This window comes from Ascaphus truei, chromosome 8 (genome assembly GCF_040206685.1).
Source record: "Ascaphus truei isolate aAscTru1 chromosome 8, aAscTru1.hap1, whole genome shotgun sequence".
Taxonomy (NCBI): Eukaryota; Metazoa; Chordata; class Amphibia; order Anura; family Ascaphidae; genus Ascaphus; species Ascaphus truei.
Window position 1 is genome coordinate 38,492,891 of NC_134490.1, and position 16,423 is coordinate 38,509,313.

The 16,423-nt window shown below is 43.1% G+C and overlaps 2 protein-coding genes across 2 annotated transcripts in view; both read right to left on the reverse strand.

Moving 5' to 3' along the window:
- Positions 1–6,909: 6,909 nt before the first annotated feature.
- On the reverse strand, positions 6,910–10,587 carry LOC142502156 (transcription factor 4-like). Its single transcript, XM_075613031.1, has 3 exons — positions 10,523–10,587; positions 8,219–8,457; positions 6,910–7,043 (listed from the first exon to the last, which is right to left on the reverse strand). The coding sequence occupies exons 1-3, from the start codon at positions 10,585–10,587 to the stop codon at positions 6,910–6,912; spliced, it is 438 nt and encodes a 145-aa protein (XP_075469146.1).
- Positions 10,588–10,864: 277 nt separating this feature from the next.
- TCF3 (transcription factor 3) overlaps positions 10,865–16,423 on the reverse strand; it is a 105,186-nt gene continuing 99,627 nt past the window's right edge. Inside the window, exons 20-21 of the mRNA XM_075611545.1 lie at positions 14,017–14,158; positions 10,865–13,752 (exon numbers count right to left, since the gene is read on the reverse strand). Of these exons, the coding sequence (XP_075467660.1) occupies positions 14,022–14,158 (137 nt within the window). The 3' untranslated portion in view covers positions 10,865–13,752; positions 14,017–14,021. The remainder of the gene's footprint in view (positions 13,753–14,016; positions 14,159–16,423) is intronic.

A 16,423-nucleotide genomic window follows, 5' to 3' on the forward strand; every position in this document is an offset into this window, starting at 1 on the left:
AGTGACACCACAGGGAGCAGTGCAACGGCTAAGAGGAGCAATATCAGGATTTAACAGCCAGAGGAAAGACGGAGATCCCCCTGCATTGGAACACAGGTTATGTTTTCAAAATAACTGTGAGAACCAGCAGCCTGCATCTGTTTGAATCCAGAACTCCAACTAAATGTTATTGTACAAATAACCTGTCTGATCAACAGGGTATGTGAACTAATATGCAGTGACTAAAATATATAAAGACAGAGGCGCAGCGTTAGTGATTTGTTTTAGTAGGATTGCAGAAATACTGTGTGGTTATGTGGTAGCCCTGTATATGTATCCCTGTTCAAAAAGATAAAGTAATATAAAGTTTGTTATAATTCCTTACAGTTTTGTTGTGTCTAATTACTCCTGCTTCCAACTCTGTGTACCACCCACTATAAGAGTTAAACCCCCACCTCAGTGACAGGTTCTAAGGTCTCAGGTAAAGTAAACAGGGTTTACATATAAATATGCATGCATGTACAGATAGGTCCGGAAATAATTGGACACTGACACAATTTTCATAATTTTGGCTCTGTACGCCATTACAATGGATTTGAAATGAAACAACCGAAATGCAATAGAAGTGCAGACTTTCAGCTTTAATTCAAGGGGTTGAACAAAAATATCATATGAAACGTTTAGGAATTGCAACCATTTTCATACACAGTCCCCTTATTTCAGGGGCTGAAATGTAATTGGACAAATTAACACAATCATAAATAAAATGTTAATTTTTAATACTTTGTCGAGAATCCTTTGCAGGCAATGACTGCTTGAAGTCTGGAATGCATGGACATAACCAAACGCTGGGTTTCCTCCTTGGTGATGCTTTGCCAGGCCTTTACTGCAGCTGTCTTCTGTTGTTGTTTGTTCATGAGTCTTTCTGCCTTAAGTTTTGTCTTCAGCAAGTGAAATGCATGCTCGATTGGGTTGAGATCAGCTGATTGACTGAGCCATTGCAGAATATTCCACTTCTTTGCCTTAAAAAACTCTTGGGTTGCTTTCGCAGTATGTTTTGGGTCATTGTCCATCTGTAAAGTGAAGCGCCGTCCAATGAACTTCGCTGAATTTGGCTGAATCTGAGCAGACAATATATCCCTATACACTTCAGAATTCTGTCACTTCATCATTAAACACTTGTGACCCAGTGCCATTGTAAGCCATGCATGCCAATGCCATCACTGCCTCCAACGTGTTTTACAGATTATGTGGTATGCTTCAGATCATGAGCCGTTACAAGCCTTCTCTATACTTTTTTCTTCCCATCATCTGTCCAAAGAATGCTGTTCCAGAACTGGGCTGACTTTTTTAGATATTGTTTGGCAAAGTCTAATCTGGCCTTTCTATTCTTGAGGCTTACGAATGGTTTGCACCTTGTGGTGAACCCTCTGTATTTGCTTTCGTGAAGTCTTCCCTTTATGGTAGACTTGGATAATTATATGCCTACCTCCTGGAGAGTGTTCTTCACTTGGCTGGATGTTGTGAAGGGTTTTTTCTTTACCATGGAAAGGATCCTACGATCATCCACCACTGTTGTCTTCCAGGCATTTTTGTGTTGCAGAGCTCACCAGTGTGTTCTTTTTTTTTTCTCAGACCCAGTACCCCCAGTCTTGTACAATCAGGAAGCGGCACACGGACCTGTTTCCCTGCACGAACCGTCCCCAGGTAGGGACGGCATCGGAGGGTTTGACCAGGCTACGTGAGAGCAGGGAAAAGCCGACCGAGAAGCAGTGGACATCGAGGGACAAGGAAGCTACTGCGAAAGACACCCCAAGGAAACCCAGAAAAATGAAGGGACAGACGTGAGGGTACTGGGTCTGAGAGGATTATCAACATGCTGGAAAGCTATTCACCCATGCCTTTGTGAATAGACGTTTATGAGTGCATCCATTTTATTTTATTTATTGTTAATAAAACTTATTATGCCATGTTCCTTTATATCTATCTTTTTTAAGCATCCCTTATTGGTTGCTTTGAAAGTTCACACTCTATTTCCAGTGGGATCAGCACACCAATTCCACTGATGGCTGCTAGTAGTTCACATCGCATCTCTAGCGTGACCTATACATGTAAGTGCATGTTAATATATGTATATGTGCAATATGGATTTTATTTCTATGAGTATATACTATTTATGGTGTTAATTTTAAGAAGATTTTGATGTAGATTGTTATTAGACTGTTTAGAGCTTCTCATTTTAGCCTTGGGGTGGGGTATACTGATTATCGGTGCCTCACCTTTAATAGTGATTTTTAAGTATTTATTGCCAATTACCAATACCTCTTTATTTGTGTCTATTTTCTCCCCATATTTACCTGGTGGGTTGATGGACTGAATACATGTACTGGAGGAGTTTTCCCTTTTGCATTTGAGCTTATTTTGGAGGAGTTGGAATACCTCCGTGGACTCTAGCAGCAGGACTCAGTGGACATTGTAATTGATTATTGCATCAGTCACTGGACCGTAAGTTTGTGGTGCTTAAAGCCATAACCATGCAGCAAGCCTAAGCCTATAGGGAACCATGTTCAAAGTGGATTTGAAGCAAAAAGTGGCACTGTGTGCTCATTTGCATTTCATTTCCCAGAATCCTTTGCTGCAGTGGAAGTGCTGTGTGATAATGGTGAAAGGCGGGTTGCAGACCTGCCTAAAACATGCAAATGAGCATAGTTATATTTCCATTTGCTATATATATATTTCCATTTGCTATATATATATATATATATATATATATATATATATATATATATGTAGAGGTATCAGTACCGTGTTAGCCGAGTTTCAATATGACGTAGTTGGTATTGCATGTCACCAGTGTCTTAATTTTGTATGCGGTTTTAGTATATTTTCATCTTAATGTGGTTATGTGGATATAGCATATCAGAGACGCTACCATTTCCACACCTATAAAAAATATCCTTGGATATGGGTCAATTTATATTTATTAGGGAGCGCGATTCAAATAGACAGGGAGATAAATGATTTCCTAATGGTTTGGCCCTTCTGAAAACAAATTTGGGATTCTGTTTGACAAATGGTTTCAATTATGGGTCGAGTTTTAACACGTCCCAATGTTTTGCCACAATCGATCTAATCTGATTTGATTGTTTACTAAAGGTAGTGATGAAAAGCGAAGGTCTGCCACTGTCACCTGTAGCAAGGTAATTATTATCTATGAGTTTAGAATGTGATTGTATGAGATCCAATCAATTCATGTGATATGCATGATCAAATGCTTCCTGAATAACATGTTTTTTGTATTCCCTGGTTAAAAATCTTGAGCTGAGCTCTTCGGCTTGTTCCAGAAAGTGATCAGGATTTTAACAGGTGTGTCTCAGTCTCAAGAATTGACCCTTGAGGATACCTTTTTATAAGCGATCTTGGGTGGCCGCTATTGGCTCTTAGGAAGGTGTTGCAGGAGTTTGGTTTCCAAAACATATCTGTCTGAATGCGACAATCCATATCAATATACAGTAAGCGATCAAGATAATTACACATCACATGGTGATTGTGCTTTGCCCTACTATATTTGCAGTGCACCGCCTTCACTATTTGCGGCATGTTCTTCTATTGTCTTCACTGGCAGGTAGCACGCATCCGGAGACGAAGAATCAACCAAGCAGTGACTACCATTTAAAGCTCTATATACCGCACGATACTGTGGCTGTATGGACAAGTGATTCAATGGTTTGCTTATAGTTACAATTCAGGGTACACTTTCTTTTGTGTATTCTTTATACAATTCAGGGTACACTGCTTTGGGACAGGGAGTAGCAGTTTTTTCCTTGTCAACCTATGAGTGTTTAACCATCACCCATAATTAGAGATTGTATATATATTTCTGGATTGCTCCTCACATGGAATAATAACTGTACAGCCCACGTGGAATTATACTAGAGCCATCAGACCACGGACGCTATTCTTTATTCATTTATGGATTAATACACACCACATTACTCTGCAGCAATGACAATGGACTTTTGTTATCCTATTAAAAAAAAAATAAACAACAATGTAAGCACTACTATTTTGTATATTAAATCTAAAATGCAATAAGTATCTTTGGGCTCTGATTGAACTATTGCACACTTTGTAGAGTGTAAACTACATTTTGCTACAACAATGTGTGTTAAGAGCATATTCTCTTTAGTAAACAGAGACTAAAGACTCTGCAAATTGAATTTGTGATAACCCTTTGGTGGTGTAAGCAAAGGGTGTAAGCGGTTAAAGATATACAGCTCAACCCTGTTATAGCGCGATCTGCTATAACGCGGATCCACTTATAACGCGGTGTGAGCGTGGACCCCGAATATTTTTTTTTTTTGCCAAACTTTACACATACACCCCCCCCCCCCTACCTCTGGTGGTGCTGGGGATCGTGGTGGGGCTGCTGGCGCCTCACTCCTGCCTTCTCCCTCTACCCAATATGCCTGGGGATCATGGTGGGGCTGCTGGGGGATCGTGCTGGGGCTGCTGGGGGGATAGTGGTGGGTATCGGGCTGCTGGGGCAAGTGCTGGGGCTGCCAGCACCTCACTCCTGCCTCCTCCCTCTGATCGGGCAGTGGCCATTTTTTTCCCCCAATTAGCACGACCCCGGTTATAACGTGGTCGGATCGGGTGGCCCCCGAGGACCGCGTTATAATGGGGTTCAGCTTATGATAGATTGGGTTGCGATATTACTTGTGCAGGTGAACATTGAATCAGCAAGATACCTGTGCGTATTAACCCGTGTCATATATACAAGTCACATTCTCACAGATGTTCTGTTCGTGACAGTTCTTATTTGGTATGGCATCCTGTTTATCCATATACAACTCTGTACCACCATTGTACTGCGCTGCAGAATCTGTTACTGCTTTACAAATAAACAATAAGTAACTAGTATTTTAATTAGCAGGAGCAGAGTCCAGATGCCATCAGTTGAAGAGCAGTGGCGTGTGTGTGTATGTGTGTGTGTGTGTGTGTGTGTGTGTGTGTGTACTACACATAACATAGTCACAGCAAAACTATAAAAGAAAGGAGTCAGATGAACCAATTCTGTATTTAGTACAAGGTAAAACCTTTTATTACAACATTTTTTTTTTTAAATTTCATCAGTATACAACATCTGAAAGACTGGGATTCGAGAAGTTATATAGTTATAAAAAGCTTACATGTATTGCTACAACACGGTTATATACAGGACAGTTCTCAAAACCTACTTAAAAAAGTTAGGATTATTTTTTTATTAAAAATTCCAAATAATCCAGCCAGCTGTTTTGACACTTGTATAAAATTATTTAAAAAAACAAAAACAAAAAAAACAACAAAAATAAAAATCTGAGGCACTCAGAAACACAATTAATCCACTTTCAATTTGTGCTTCTTTAGAACAAAAATGTGTCTTAGTTCTAAAATACTTTCTTTAATTTCACGGTTATATTCTGGGTAAGGCCTTTTTATTCCACCCTCGCAGACCTTTCAAGCAGAGGGGGCCTGGAAAGGGTTAAAGAGTCATCTTTCCTCCCCCCCCCCCCAACCACAAGATCACTGCTTCAATGCTGCAGGGGTCACCACCTTGCAGATAGGAAAACACTGGATAAAAGTGAAAAGAATGTTTCCAGCAGTAAATGTACCCCTTTATCGCCAGAGGGGCTGCAACACACTGGTGCTACAGGGGTTAACCCGGGGTCCTAGAGGTCTAATGAACGCAATTAACTAGGGCCGCAGTAATGAAGGCAGTGATCTGTCACACGGTTAGTATTTCAAATCAGGCAAGGCCAGATTTTAAAGGGTGCATTCTGCCAGGCAGGTAACATGGGAGGGTACCCCAGGAAATAACATATGTACAACACATATATAAAATACATATATATCTGTCAGAGGGCCTTGCAGCGCAGCGCAGCACTGAAGGAGTTAAACTGTCAGGATTCAGACCGGCAGATAAGGTGTTTGGGGGTGGGTAAGGTGTTTGGGGGCTGGGGGGGGAGAGGGTATGATTAAGGGAAAGGGGAGCTCCTTTTTTCTTTTTAGTTTTTTTTGTTCTGCATTTTTATACAAAAAAACATATTTGAAGGAAGGGGAAAACAGGAAAAAAACATTTCTATTTTGTTCTAACTTAAAAAACAAAATCTCATGCCTAAAGTTTTTTTTTTTTTTAAAGATCGTTTTCTACTTTAGTTTTTTTTTTTGCTGGAAAAAAAAAAGAAGTCACTTTATTCAAAGCGTAGGCACACACTTGCTGCTGGGATCGGAAAAAAAATTGCTCCCCCGGAGCATTGCGACACTCTGCGGCTGGGGAGAGGGGGGACATCATGCCTGTCGTCGTCCCCCCTCCGGGCTCCCCCTCTCCAATTTTTGAAAGTTAAGGCAATTCTCATTTCTTCTCTCACTTTCCCGTTCTGTAGAAACGTAGAGGACGAGATGTCACTTTGAGTCTTTTTTCTCTCATTGGAAATTCCGGCGCTCGAGTTCACGTCTCAGGAAAATATAGTGAAGGCCACAAAGACTTTCGTGCTCCGGAGGTTTTCCGGAAAAAAGAACCCAACAAATATATATATATATTTAGAGGAAAAAAAACAAAAAAAAACAACAGAAAGGACTGGTGTGTACAGGAAATTATTCAGCGGTCCCAGGGAACTGCAGAGAGGAGAGAAGGGAGGTGTGAGGATATCAGCCAAGATAGAAATTAACAACAGAGAAAGATCACGGAGCCTCACACCCCACTGGATCCCTGGCTATCCCCCATAATCTATCCCATTTCCTTTGCTGTTTTACCCTGCCCCACCTCGGCTGAGAATCTGCTCCATGGATACACTACTTGCAGTGAAGGAGGACTTTCCACCCTCCAGCTACACAGTATGACCTTATGTTCTAGCATCCCTCTTTCTTTTTCACCGTTACCCACCTTCCTCACATGTGTCCCATGTTGTGAGAATCTCCCAGCCCGGAGTGACCACAAGAGAGGCCCATTTGGGGGTCCACACCCGACACTTTCTCCTCTTCGCGCCTTTTCAGACAGGCCGCCTTAGGGTTCAGGTTCCTCTCTGCGGGATGAGGTGTCAGCGAGAGTAAGAGAAGGATCCCCCCACTCACCTCCCTCTCCCCCAGCAGATGCCCGCGCATATGAGAAGTCTGCCACCTCCCCCACATCAAACAGTCCCTCATAATTAGTTGAACAATGCACCTCACTTTCTCCCTGAAAAAAGTTCTCTCGGGTAGATCAGTGGAAGCTGTAGAGCACACACTTTGTATTCTCTGAAGTGCCTCCGACAGGAGCCTCAAATTACCCAGTGAGTCTCACTCACTTCCAACATTAGTTCTCTTGCACACTTCAGAGGCAAATATTTTCCAGTAAAACCTCACATTATTGCAAAGTCGCACGTTTTTGGGGCCTTTTTGGAAGTTGCCCCATATGAAGTGTGCCCAGGGGAGACCATATATTCATGTCACACCCATAAGTCACTAAAGATCGTCATATACCAAAGTGACAGAATTTTACTTGAGTCTGACGTCCATCACCAATGAGCCATAAAAACCTGCTGTCTGTGTCACGGTCGTCCTGCGGTGAGAGGGACAGACCATGTCTTATAGGTAGGTCCCTCCTATGTGTCTGGTAGGGCAGCGGTGGTGAGAGGGGATGACTGGATGGGCCATAGGTCCCTTCAGTCTGTCTCAATGTCACCATGGAAGATATAGACTTTGTGGTCATGTTCGTCTGTCACCCTGCAGTAGGAGGGGCGAACTCAATGGTACCTTCAGTACTATATGCAGAGGCAATAAAGTACTACTGAGGGACCTTCGAACTGTGAGTCACAGATCAGAAGCCTTCACACACAGAGTGACTAAGCACATAGCAACGAAGGGACCCAGGTATGTTGAATACTTAAGTAGTTTTCCCTTCATCCATCTGCAAGAAGGGGCAGACAACACACATGCTCATTAAAATATCCAGCAAGATTTCATCCTGCAAATCTTGCTCCTACTTAGGGTATTCAAGTGCACAGCACAGGGGAAGATGATTCAGATGGTAATCTAACTTCTAAAAAGCTCCATGCAGACACAGAAACAGGGACGATTAGGACCGCAAGGACCGTTTCCCTAATCCCCTCCCATATTTACAATATGTTGGTCTCTCACAAGCTTCTTAGCAGCAGACAGGATGTTGGGAGACGAGGAATGAGAGATGAAGAATGGGAGGGTGTGAAAGCGTGGGGGGTACCTCGCACTTGCTGCTCCAGGGTCATTATGACCTGCACGGCCTGCTGAAGAATGATGAGTTTGGTCTGGGCCTTGTCGGCTTTGAGGTGCATCTGCACCATGCGGCCCAGTTCCTTCAAAGCCTCGTTGATGTCCCGGACGCGCACTAGCTCCCGGGCGTTGTTGGTCAACCTTCGCTCTTTGTCCCGCACATCCTTCTCTTCCACAGGGCCGTCATCATCCTTGTTGCTGCCTCCACTGCTGGGACGCGGTGCCCCGGGAGAGGGGAGGGGGAGGAGGGGGAGAGCGCAGCGTGAGACTGGGGGGAGGGTTTAGAACCCCAATAAACCTTTTTACTGCCAGTGGGGGCCAGAGTGAACCAGACTGTGTGCGTGTTATATATTATATGCAGAGCTGTATATACACACACACACACACATACACACCCATACCCACACGTGTGTAGAGTTGTGCGCGCCCAGGGCACAGTATTACACTGGCAGATGTATATACACAGAGCAGTGGGTGCATTATGTGCAGCCTTGTATATATGGAGAGCTGAATGTATGCAGCCCTATACACACACAAACCTTTGTGTGCAGAGTAACAATTTTGCATTACGCAGTCCTATGTATGTGTTTGTATGTATGTATGTGTTTGTATGTATGTATGTATGTATGTATGTATGTATGTATGTATGTATATGTATATATATATATAGTTAGTGTGTGTGTGTTATATATATATATATATATATATATATATATATATATATAATACACTCACACACACAGCAGTATGTGTATTATACAGTATATACAGACCTATATGCTCACACCTTATGTGTGTATTGTTGTATATGTGCAAAGCAACATGTCTATACTACAATTACAGTGCTGTATATATGCAAAGAAGTCTGCATTACACAATGGTGTATATACACAGAGTTGTATACCTTAAACAGTATATATTCAGAGAAGTCTGTACCACAGTGCTTTATATATGCACAGCTGTATACATTACAACATCTGTATATAGTGTGTGTATCCACGAAAAAAATCCCGGCCGCCTAAATATTCACTCATGGCTCCTGTTCCATGCTGCAGCTGGTCATTTGTATAGTATTTACAGAGATAAACAAGTCCAGAAGCCCTTGTGTAAAATGCCATGACATCACCCAGGGATCAGTGTGTGTGATAGATACATGCTGACACAGGCAGCAATGGGTGGGGAGAAGCCGGAACCCCCCACCACACCTGTAGCCTAAGAAAACGTGGACTCCTAAAAATTTGGGATGGCCCCTAAGTATTTTTATATTTTCGGCGACCCCTGTAAAATAAATACATACACAGTTTACATATACGCAGAGATGTACGTCTGTAGCATGCGCCTATATATGCAGAGCTGTTTCAAGGGAAGGTAACAGGTTGGGACCAAACAAGGGAATGTGAAATATGGTTACATAAATGAAGCATTAATGCTATCTGCAATTCAGTGCAATTAAAAATGGCAAACAATAAATAAATTTCCTTAGCATTATCAAATTGTGAGCACACAAGTTCCTTAGTGAAAAGTAAATACATATTTATATTATACATACCTAATTATGTCAGTCACAGAAACTTACCCCCTTCTCCTGTAGAGAGGGACCTTCGACTACCACATTGTAGAAGTGTTTTATACCTATTTGTTAACAGGAGAATTAGCAAGGAGCTCAAAACCTAAAAGGAGGGCCCCAACACCACCAACAAAAACTATTTAGCTAAACAGAATTAGATAAGCTAAAACCTACCCCATTAAAGAGAATCCATCAGTACCACAACATCACTTTCAATATCTCATGGAGTATGCTGCTAGGGAAAGGGAATTGGCCACACACTTATGGGAAAAATACAAAAACCCTGCGCTCCTGCCAAATTGGCTTGCAATATACATATGCATGCTTGTGTGTGTACAGGTGCTTATATATATATAAATGTGCAGGCATGTGCACAAGTGCCTATGTAGCACTGAATGTGTGTATTTAGAGGTGTGTGTGTGTGTATGTATATGTATGTGTGTGTGTGTATATATGTGTATGTGTGTACACACACACACATACGCGAGTGTATGTACTTTGTAAACAGCGTTCATACGCTTATACATCAGACGAATATATGTAAACATGGTTCAAACGTATATGTTTGTACAGGTGGATGAGCTATGTGCCCATATATACCAACACTTCTAAGTTGCTCTGTACAATGCACATTATGTAATGCAGATCGGATATGTACCCATTTGCTGCTCTTACCCTCGTTTGGTATCTTGATGCCGGTTTGATTACCGAGCCCTGATAATCAGGGTCTCCAGAATGGTTAAAGATGGCTGCAATGGATGGTCTAAAACCATCAATACTTGAAATTAAAATTATATTTCAGTATGTGTTTGGTGTGTGGGTGGGGGGGCATCAATTAAAGTAGTGGGAAGTTCCAGCACATACAAGAAGATAAAAGGGGGAGGGGAAATAGGTGTACAAAATATTTAGTAGTAGGCCACAAACTTACTGTAGTGTGATTTTAGAAACATTTAAAGAACTTCAATTATTATATTTTGACTGTGTACACACTACACATGCCCATTACATAGTCACAGCAAAACTATAAAAGGAATGAGTCAGATGAACCAATTCTGTATTTAGTACAAGGTAAAACCTTTTATTACAACATTTTTTTTTTTTTTTTTTTTAAATTTCATCGGTATACAACATCTGAAAGACTGGGATTCGAGAAGTTATATAGTTATAAAAAGCTTACATGTATTGCTACAACACGGTTATATACAGGACAGTTCTCAAAACCTACTTAAAAAAGTTAGGATTATTTTTTATTAAAAATTCCAAATAATCCAGCCAGCTGTTTTGACACTTGTATAAAATTATTTAAAAAAAAAAAAAAAAATGAACAAATAAAAATTAAAAAAAAAAAAAAATCTGAGGCACTCAGAAACACAATTAATCCACTTTCAATTTGTGCTTCTTTAGAACAAAAATGTGTCTTTTAGTTCTAAAATACTTTCTTTTATTTCACGGTTATATTCTGGGTAAGGCCTTTTTATTCCACCCTCGCTGAAATAAACACAGTGGGATCATTTGAAGATCCTTGCTGTGAAACAGACCTTTCAAGCAAATAAAAAAAGGGAACCTTTCTCTGGCAGAGGGGGCGTGCTACAAGTGGAAAGGGTTAAAAAAAAAGACCTCTCCCCCTCCTCCCGCCACCACAAGATCAGCGGCTGTTTAATCCCCATCAACGCTGCAGGGGCCACCTCCACGCAGATGGGAAAACACGGGGGTAAAAGTGAAAAGAAAAAGACAAGGTATTTCAACCTAAAACCAAGGTGTGTTTGCAGAAAAGGAAAAAAAAATAATTGAATGATTCAAGGCAGTTTTCCAGAAATACGCCAAACCCGTCCCACCCACCTCCCCGTTTATCTACAAAAATAAAGGGATTTGCATCCCAGGCTTTAATGCTACATTTGCTATGCTAAATCGCAGCCCTCTTTCAGAAAGAATAAAAGGAGGGGGGAGTAACAGAGTCATAACAGACAATCACAGTCACGGTTAACCCGCTGGCTGCCAGATGGATGAGCATGCAACGCATAGGCCCCTATGGCAGTCAGAGTTCAAATGACTTCTCTATATATCTATAGCATCAATAAAAAAAATACAGCATGGCAATTTTTTTTTGTAAAAAAAAAAAAGGGGGTGTTGGGGGGGGGGGGGGAGAGAGATTAAGAGAAAAAAAAAAATAGGTTTGAAACTGGCAGCCGTTGGGAATGGAAAGACAATGGGTGTGTGTTTCCGTGTAGAGGACACCGGTGGATACATCTAACCCATCGGTGAGATTTCGTAGGGTTTCTTGGCCAAAAATGTGACATTTTTTACAGGAAATGTACAAATGGATTCTCCGAAGTCAGGGATGTCATAAAAAAAAATAATAATCCGTGAGACCGACTCCAAACCATCAGGACTCGCAGGAAATCGGCGAGCCCGACACGGTCATAAACGGGTTTTCCGTGGCGTGTCACCTTGAACCAGCCCCTTAAACCTTTTCACTGATGGATACCCTCATCCTGGGTAAAAAGCGTTTTTTTAAAAAATGGCTTTATATTAGTCATGAAATCTCCCATTAGCGCCTCAAAACGGACATGGGATATTTGTGGGGACGTATAATGATGGCTGCCACATACAAAGGGAAGGGGGGGGGGAGCAGATTTGCAAGGGGGAGCATTGTGTCCCTAAATCAAATGCCCTATTACAAACCCACACAAGGGTCAGCGTATGAAATGGCCTCTGCCCCGGTAGAGGACTTAACAGCTGTATGGTTAGAGAGTATTCTAACTCGTGTATGGCTCCTGCAGTGCAGAAAATCCATACTGCTTCCATAGGAAGATCGATGGGGGTAATTTATGGGAAGTTTCCGGCAGTATACGAACCACTTTATTGCCATGGGGGCTGCCTCTCTGGCATTAAAGGGGTTAACCCGCGACCCTAGAGGTCTAATGAACGCAATTAACTAGGGCCGCAGTAACGAAGGCAGTGATATGTCACACGGGTTAGTATTTCCAACCAGGCAAGGCCAGATTTTAAAGGGTGCATTCTGTCAGGGCAGGTAACATGGGAGGGTACCCCAGGAAATAACATATGTATAACACGTATATATAAAATACATATATATCTGTCAGAGGGCCCTGCAGCGCAGCACTGAAGGAGTTAAATAGCCTGGGTTCACAACGGCAGATAAGGTTTTTTTTTTTTTCTCGGGGCGGGAGGGGAGGGAACGGAGGACTGGATTAAGGGAAAGTGGGGAGGGCTCCTTTTTTTCTTTTTAGATTTTTGTTCTACATTTTTATACAAAAAAAAACATTTGAGGGGGGGGGGGGGGGGTGGGGGGAGGGGGGAGAAGTGGGACGGAAAAAAAAAGTCTATTTTGTTCTAACGTTAAAAAAAATCTCATGCCTAACTTTTTTTTTTTTTCTACTTTCGTTTTTTTTCTGTAAAAAAAAAAAAGAAAAAAAAAGAAGTCACTTTATTCGAAGCGTAGGCACACACTTGCCGCTGGGATCGGAAAAAAATCGCTCCCCCGGAGCATTGCGACGCTCTGCGGCTCGGGGGAGGAGGAGCGAAGGGGGGAGAAGGGACATCATGCCAGCTTCCCCCCCCCCTCCGCCATTTTTAAATAAATCGATGCGTTTCTATTTTTGAAAGTTAAGGCAATTCTCATTTCTTCTCTCACTTTCCCGTTCTGTAGAAATGTAGAAGACGAGATGTCAGTTTGAGTCTTTTTTTTTTTTTTTTTTGTAATTGTTTTTTTTTTTTTTGTCTTTTTTTTCTCTCATTGGAAATTCCGGCGCTAGAGTTCACGTCTCAGGAAAATATAGTGAAGGCCACAAAGACTTTCGTGCTCCGGAGGTTTTCCGAAAAATACAAAAAAAAAAAAAAAAATGTATAATTATATATAAAAAAAAACAACAGAAAGGACTGGTGTGTACAGGAAATTATCCAGCGGTCCCAGGGAACTGCAGAGAGAGGGGAGAAGGGAGGTGTGAGGATGTCAGCAAAAGTAGAAATTGACAACAGATGAAGATCACGCAGCGTCAGACCCCACTGGGTCCTTGTATCCCCCATAATCTATCCCATTTCCTGTATTATTACCCTGCCCCACTTCGGCAGGGAGGCTGCTCCATGGATACACTACTCTTGCAGTGAAGTAGGATTTTCCACCCTCCAGCCACAGAGTATGACCATGTTCTAGCATCCCTCTTTCTTTCTCCGTCACCCACCTTCCTCACATATGTCCCACGGGGTTGTGAGAGTCTCCCAGCCCCGGGTGACCGCCAGAGAGGCCCATTTGGGGGTCCACACCCGAGACTTTCTCCTCTTCACGCCTTTTCAGACAGGCCGCCTTGGGGTTCAGATTCCTCTCTGCGGGATGAGGGGAGAGGGGTCAGCGAGAGTAAGAGAAGGGTCCCCACGCTCACCTCCCTCTCCCCTTGAAGAGGCACGCGCGCATATCAGAAGTCCGCCACCCCCCCCCCCCGCATCAAAAAGCCCCTCAATTAGCTGAACAATGCGCCTCACTTTCTCCCTGAAAAAAGTTTTCTCGGGTAGATCAGTGGAAGCTGTAGAGCGCACACTCCGTATTCTCTAAAGTGCCCCTGACAGGAGTCTCAAATGACCCAGTGAGTCTCACTCACTTCCAACATTAGTTCTCTTGTACACTTCAGAGGCAAATATTTTCCAGTAAAACCTCACACTAAGTTTGGGATTGCTGAAGCGCACATTTTTGGGGCCCTTAAGATTGGAAGTTGCCCCGTATGGAGGGTGCCATGGGGAGGCCATATATTCATGTCATACGCATGAGTCATTAGAGGTCGTCATACTCCAAAGTGACAATTTAAATTGAATCGGACGCCTATTAGCAATAAGCCATAAATCCCTTCTGTGTCACGTTCGTCCTGCGGGCTTATAGGTACGTCCCGGGCATCTGTGTCTGGGAGGGGCTGACTGGATGGGCCATAGGTCCCTTCAGTCTGGTCCGTGTCACCCTGGAAAGTATAGACCATGTCAACCTGCACTGGGAGGAGCAACTCAATGGTACCCAGTCAGTCACTTCAATACTACAGAGGCAATAAGGTACCGCTGACGGACCCTCGGACAAGAGTGTCACAGATCTGAAGCCCTCACACACAGAGGGACTAAACACGTAGCATTGAAGGGGCCCAGATACGTTGACTGTTAAAGTAGTTTCCCCTTCATTCATCACCAAGAAGGGGCAGACAACACACATTAAAATATGCAGCAAGATTTCATCCTGCAAATCTTGCTCCTATTCGGGGTATTTGAGTACACAGCACATGGTCCAGATGGTAACCTAACTTGTAAAGAGCTTAGAGCAGACACAGAAACGGGGATGATTAGGACCGCGAGGCCCCTTTCCCCAATTCCAAGTACCCCCTGTATTTACAATATGTCGGTCTCTCACAAGCCTGAGTAGCAGACAGAGGATGTTGGGAGATGAGGAATGGGAGGGTGGGGAAGGGACATGGGGGGTACCTCGCACTTGCTGCTCCAGGGTCATTATGACCTGCACGGCCTGCTGAAGGATGATGAGTTTGGTCTGGGCCTTGTCGGCTTTGAGGTGCATCTGCACCATGCGGCCCAGTTCCTTGAAGGCCTCGTTGATGTCCCGGACGCGCACTCGCTCCCGGGCGTTGTTGGACATCCTGCGCTCTTTGTCCCGCACATCCTTCTCCTCCACAGGGCCGTCATCATCCTTGTTGCTGCCTCCGCTACTGGGACGCAGTGCCCCGGGAGGAGGGGGGGAGAGCGCAGGGTAAGACGGGGGGTTCAGGACCCCAATAAACCTTTTTACTGCCAGCGGGGGCTAGAGTGAACCAGACTGTGTGCGTGTTATATATTATATGCAGAGCTGTATACACACACACATACACATATAGCCACACGTGTGTAGAGCTGTGTGTACCCAGGGCACAGTATTACACTGGCAGCTATATATATACACAGAGCAGTGGGTGCATTATGTGCAGACTTGTATATATGGAGAGCCCTGGATGTATGCAGACCTATACACTCAGACATTTATGCGTGCGTTGTTGTATATACGCAAAGTAACATGTCTGTACTACAATCACAGTGCTTTATATATGAAAAGAAGTCTGCATTACACAATGCTGTATATACACAGAGCTGTATACATTAAACAGTATATATGCAGAGTAGTCTGTACTACACAGTTATATATACATAGCTGTATATATTACAAAACAGCTGTACACATTACAATATATGCAGAGCTGTACGTCTGCAGGGTGTGCCTATATAAGCAGAGCTGTATATCAGGAGGTTGTGTTATCACAGCTGGTCATCGTGCTGATGGAGCACTGTTACCAATCGGTCAGAGGTTTATCTGGCTGCCATTTGCCTCCCAACCCCCATCTGTGCCTGTGCCTTGTGGTCGGGGATCCATACTGCGTGAGCTTCTGGGCTTACAACAAGTTTTGCTGCAGACAGGGTAGGATGTGCAGCCATCCCAAATATGTTTAACCTTCACTACTGTGAGGGTTCCAGAGCCAGCAAGGAGGTGGCTAAAGCTGCAATACATGGAAAGCACTCTTCTACCACTACACACAGTAAACAGCAGCGATTCCAGCACTGCAGAGTTATAAA